The sequence below is a fragment of the Nicotiana sylvestris genome, chromosome 9, assembly GCF_000393655.2.
Source record: "Nicotiana sylvestris chromosome 9, ASM39365v2, whole genome shotgun sequence".
In the NCBI taxonomy this organism is placed as follows: domain Eukaryota; kingdom Viridiplantae; phylum Streptophyta; class Magnoliopsida; order Solanales; family Solanaceae; genus Nicotiana; species Nicotiana sylvestris.
Window position 1 is genome coordinate 122,684,737 of NC_091065.1, and position 6,472 is coordinate 122,691,208.

General features: G+C 40.9%; 1 protein-coding gene across 1 annotated transcript; it reads left to right on the plus strand.

The window, feature by feature from the left end:
* Nucleotides 1–4,022: 4,022 nt before the first annotated feature.
* On the plus strand, nt 4,023–4,787 carry LOC138878158 (uncharacterized). Its single transcript, XM_070157823.1, has 2 exons — nt 4,023–4,296; nt 4,489–4,787. Exons 1-2 carry the CDS (start codon nt 4,023–4,025, stop codon nt 4,785–4,787), a joined length of 573 nt encoding a protein of 190 aa, XP_070013924.1.
* The last annotated feature ends 1,685 nt before the right edge of the window (nt 4,788–6,472 follow it).

The following is a 6,472-nucleotide window of genomic DNA, read 5'->3' on the forward strand; positions in this document are numbered from 1 at the left end:
CTCCTCTTGGCCCAACTACTATCTTCTTCCTCTGTGTATCCCATAACATACACCGACGAACCTTGATTGACGGACTCCCAAGACTGTGGACTATCCGGAACCTCAGAAGAGCTGGTGTCCACAAATACCTTGATATAGTTTTGAACCTGAGGGAATCCCGACTGTGCCAATCCATGCACTACTCCCCTCATACCCTGATCAACGGGCTGTGAAACTAAGGTCCTTGGTGAAGTCGGAACTCCTCTCACCCCATCTACTGCCGGAGTGGTCGAAATAGCTCGAACAGATGACTTATATGGATCCTCCTCAATAGAACCCATCATCTCCGATGGGTCTGAATCCATAATATAACTTATATCTCTTTCTAACACCTTCGTAGCCTTCTGACCCGTGCTAGCGGCTGTAGTCTTTAGAGGCATCGCTAAAAATGTAACACAGCATTAGGAACATGAATGCTTATATCACACGATCTAAGATAAGAAAAGAGGATAACATCTCATATGTCCTATAGCATCCTGTTTATAAGTGTGGTGCACAATACACCCATAAACAAGACTCTACTAGACACGGTTTCTAGACAACCCTAGGATCGAACTGCTCTGATACCACTTTTGTCAAGACCCAAACCGATGGGCCATGACGGGTTCCTAAGTCCTACCTGTCAAACACCCCTAAGAATGCGTCTAAGATATGAACCTGAATAACATCTGCTGCATTACAAAAATAACATACGTGAATGAAACATGCCATCAAGGCATATGTACGTATACATGCAGAATACTGTGGGCGAGCTGGCAAGGCTGCTATAGACAACTATACATCCAAAACTAAAAGCCGAAAAGGCCACATACAACCCAACTAGACATACAGTCCACAGACCTCTAACAGAAACATAACTGTACAAAGACAGGACTGAGCCACGTCATACCCATATATATATACATACATACATACATACATACATACATACATACATATATATATATATATACAAACGTATCGTACCAAAATCAAAAGCAGCTCCGGATCAAATGGAACAGGCCAACTCTCGCTGATCAGGGATCCTAAGAAGGGGGATCGTCAGCTTGCCTACCTGCACCTGCGGACACAAAATGCAGGCCCCGTGAAATAGGGCATCAGTACGAAAAATGTACTGAGTATGTAATGCATGAAAATTAGTACGTAAGAGATATAGATGAAACATGGAATATGGAAAAATATATTTAAATCTTAATAGCTTTATAAATTTTAAAATATGTATAATGTCATGCACGTGCGTATAAATGTCATGCCATGCATAGGTATGTATGTACATAATATCATCAAGCCACTGAGGGCATCCCATCATATCATCTCGGCCACTGTAGGCAACATCATCAACATATACCAGCTGATCAGGTGGTGGTGAGTATATAACGCCGTAATCTTTTCCCATATCCCATATACATATATTTACATATATACGCGTATATAACGTCATCTGGTCATGGGTCAATCCACATGTATAAATGAGTGAAATTCATGAAAAATATGTAATAATCTCAATATTCCTTCCGGATTCTGAGACCCATGAACATAAGATAATAATAATTCTCATGGGGAATCAAGAATATAAACACCTCTACTATTTCTATGAATAGAGTAATTTATAGAAGCTGTGTATTTGCTCATTTCTTCAATATAATTTGGACCATGCCAAAAGAAAGAAGGGATGGCCTAAATATACCTGGAGTAGGAACAACTCCGTATAATTATCCCGTTGGAAACCTTCGTGGATTAATCTTTGAACCCAAAAATCGGATTTAAGCTTCTGCGCTTTTGAACTTGAGGAACGAAATTAGCTTGGATTTTGGACGAATGGATTCTGCTCTAGCGTTTTTGGTTTTGAAACCAAAGACAAAATGTATATAATTTAAATTTCAACTTATTCCATTGCTTTTGTTGGATTTGGTTGAAGCTTCTGTTTCTAGCTTTCAACTTTAAACTTTAAGACTTGGTTGAAGTGTCATGGATAAGATTCTTTAAACTTTAAGACTTTTGGATTTGGTTGAAGTGTCGGGATGAATAATGTTTCAGCTTCTAACTTCTTTCATTGTAAACCAAAAACTGAATGTTCCTCTATTGAATTGCTTACTTTAGTCTCCTAAAAAAATGATCACAAGTCTTATTTTTCTAAAACTTAAATGTAAGTCATGTCCTAGTCATTTTCATAATTTAGCCATCTGGCAAAAGTGCTTACTTAGTCATTCCAATTTTGTGGCTTCTTGCCACGTGGGGTGGGGGTGGAATATTAATTTTTATCCACTTATTAGTTAACTGGGTAATGTCCTGTTACCCGGTAATTAATCAATTACCCGCATAATTTAAAAATTACCATAAATTACTTAAGATTCTATTTATTTTTAAAATACTTCATATATACTTTATATATTATATTACCATGGTCATATGGTACCTTGCATGGTACTAGTTCATAATTATCGGGTATTATCGCTCGACCTGTATTTTATTCCAAATTGTCCACTTTCAACGAAACGCGTTTTCTATAATCTGTGTACCCCTTTATCCTTCATAACACTTATTTATCGCTTGTTATAAATAGTGTAAGTACGTTAACGTCAAGATGATCTCATCCTCGAGTCTTCGTCGGTTAACTGAAAACGAAATTTTTTTAACATACGAAAATGCGAGATGTAACACTATCCACACCACCAGTTCTGGTCCCCCCAGAACTAGGACGACCTTTGTTACTCTAGTTATCTCTATTGGATGGAGCCTTCGGATGTGTTTTGGGATAACATGACGAGACAGGAAGAAAGGAGCAAGCCATATACTACCTGAGTAAGAAGTTCACACCTTACGAAGCACGATACTCTCTACTGGAACGCACTTGTTGTGCTTTGACCTGGACAGCTCAGAAATTGAGGCACTACTTCTGTGCCTCTGCTACATACCTCATATCCACGATGGACCTTCTGAAGTACATATTCCAGAAACCCATGTCGACAGGAAAGTTTGCCAAATGGCAGATACTATTAAGTGAGTTCGATATCGTCTACGTAACCCAAAAGGTGGTCAAAGGACAAGCATTGGAAGATCACCTTGCTGAAAATTCGGTGGGAGGAGCATACGAACCTTTGAAAACATATTTTCCTGATGAAGAAATGTCGTTCGTAGGGGAAGACATTACCGAAGCATACGACGGTTGAAGGATGTTCTTTGATGGAGCTGCAAATTTCAAAGGAGTAGGCATTGGAGCAGTTTTGGTATTAGAAATGGGTCAGCATTATCCGGTATCTGCTAAACTCAAATTTCCCTGCACCAACAACATGGTAGAGTATGAAGCCTGCATACTAGGGCTTAACATGGCAATCAACATGAACATTCAGGAGCTGCTGGTAATCGGTAATTCAGATTTGCTTGTGCACCAGGTACAAGGAGATTGGGCCACCAAGAATTCCAAGATATTGCCATATCTGCACCATATGTAGGAATTGAGAAAGAGGTTCACGAAGATAGAATTCCGACATGTGCCTAGAATTCAGACTTAGTTTGCCAATGCATTGGCCACCTTGTCATCTATGATACAACATCCAGATAAGAATTATATTGATCCTATTCTGGTGAAAATACATAATCAGCCGGCATATTGTGCCCACGTTGAAGAAGAAATAGATGGAAAACCTTGGTTCCATGACATCAAAGAGTATTTGGCAAAAGGAGAATATCTGGAGCATGCGAACCACAATCAGAAATGCACACTTCAAAGATTATCCAATCACTTTTTCCACAATAGAGGAAACTTGTATAGAAGAACTCCTGATTTGGGATTGCTAAGATGTGGCGACGCAAAAAAGGCTTCTAAGCTACTTGAGGAGATACATGCTGGGACCTGCGACCCGCATATGAATGGTTTTAAACTGGCCAAGAAAATACTTAGGGTCGGTTACTTTTGGATGACTATGGAGATAGATTGCATCCAGTATGTCCGCAAATGCTACCAATGTCAAGTGCATGGCGATATGATAAAAGTTCCACCAAATGAGCTTAATGCCACAAGCTCACCTTGGTCATTCGCCGCCTGGGGAATAGATGTCATCGGTCCTATCGAGCCTACTGCTTTAAACGGGCAGAGGTTCATTCTAGTAGCCATTGACTATTTCACAAAATGGGTAGAAGCTGCATCCTACAAAGCTGTAACCAAGAAAGTCATCGCAGACTTTGTCAAGGATCGTATTATTTGCGGATTTGGAGTCCCCAAGTCCATTGTTACTGATAATGCTGCCAATCTCAACGGTGATCTGATGAAAGCCATGTGCGAAACTTTCAAAATCAAGCACAAGAATTCCACAGCCTATAGACCTCAGATGAATGGAACCGTAGAAGCCGCCAACAAAAACATCATGAAAATACTAAGGAAGATGGTAGAAAACCACAAGCAATGGCACGCGAAGCTACCATTTGCTTTGTTGGGATACCGCACTACAGTTCTCACATCAATCGGGGCAACTCCCTACATGCTGGTTTATGGTACCGAAGTTGTCATCCCAGTCGAGGTAGAGGTTCCTTCTTTAAGAATCATACAGGAAGCCGAACTCAATGATGCAGAATGGATACGGAGCCGCTATAAGCAATTGGCCCCTATAGATGGAAAAAGGATGAACGCAGTATGTCATGGTCAACTTTACCAGAACAGAATGTCCAGGGCTTTCAACAAAAAAGGTCAAGCCAAGACAGTTTGCACCAGGACAATTGGTGCTGAAGAAGATCTTCCTACATCAAGATGAAGCCAAAGGGAAATTCTCTCCCAACTGGCAAGGTCCTTATAGGTTCACAAGGTGCTAACAGGAGGGGCGCTCATACTTGCAGAAATGGACAGAGAAGTCTGGCCAAAACCAATTAATTCAGACGCAATCAAGAGATACTATGTTTAGACTACTTACATTTCTTCATCTGATGTAATTGAAATACACTTGACATGATTCCCGTTTAAGAGGGGATACATAGGCAACCCTGTGGGTTTGGTCATATCATAATAAAATTTCTATTTCCCCCCAAGATCAGAAACTAGGGCAGAATTTTGAGGAGGTGGGGCAGAATTTTGAGAAGGGTTCTCAAAATTCCGAAGAAAGTTTAGCAAGACCCATTATCCGCAAACGGTCAAAAGATCAACCACCAAACTGGGCAAAATTTTGAGGAGAACCCTCAAAATTCTAATATAAGAGAGCTGCAATGCCTTTGAGATGTGTTACAGTCACTGGTTCATCAAAAATTACTTGATATATCAATACGTTTCTAAAAACAACTCTATTTTTTATCAATAATTGCATATTTTCAAAAAATCTATTTCCATAATAGTCAAGCGTCACCCGGGGGAACTCAAAAAGGCTTTCAGAATGGAGCAAAGCAAATCCAGGCGACAAAAGCACAAACCAACCTTCCCCCTAAAGAACTCACAATTTCTCTTCGAACGCAGGCACATATGACGTAACGATAACATCCCCAACTATATGCACATAACAAGATTACTATCAACCAGGCCATCAGATACCGAATATATATATCCAGCTAAGACATATACTACTCTTATTTGCTACTTGCTCTCTACATGAGGCTAATCCTTGCCTCCACATCTGCATGAGGCTAATCCTTGCCTCCATACCTGCATGAGCCTAATCCCTGCCTCCATATTTGCATGAGGCTAATCCTTGCCTCCATACCTGCATGAGGCTAATCCCTGCCTCCATATTTGTATGAGGCTAATCTATGCCTCCATATCTACATGAGGTTAATCCTTGCCTCCCTATTTGCATGAGGCTAATCCCTGCCTCCATATTTGTATGAGGCTAATCCCTGCCTCCATATCTTCATGAGGCTAATCCCTACCTCCATATCTGCACGAGGCTAATCCCTGCCTCCATATTTGCACGAGGCTAATCCCTGCCTCCATATTTGCATGAGGCTAATCCTTGCCTCTATACTTGCATGAGGCTAATCCTTGCCTCCCTATTTGCATGAGGCTAATCCTTGCCTCTACACCTGCATGAGGCTAATCCTTGCCTCCACACCTGCATGAGGCTAATCCTTGCCTCCACACCTGCATGAGGCTAATCCCTACCTCCATATTTGCATGAGGCTAATCCCTGCCTCTATATTTGCATGAGGCTAATCCATGCCTCCATATTTGCATGAGGCTAATCCCTGCCTCCCTGTTTGCATGAGGCTAATCCTTGCCTCCATATTTGCATGAGGTTAATCCTTGCCTCCATATCTGAATGAGGTTAATCATTGCCTCCATATCTGCATGAGGCTAATCTCTGCCTCCATATTTACATAAGGCTAATCCCTACCTCCCTATTTGCATGAGGCTAAACCTTGCCTCCATATTTGCATGAGGCTAATATCTGCCTCCATATCTGCATGAGGCTAATCCCTACCTCCATTCGCATGGTACTAAGCATTTTCCCTCTTT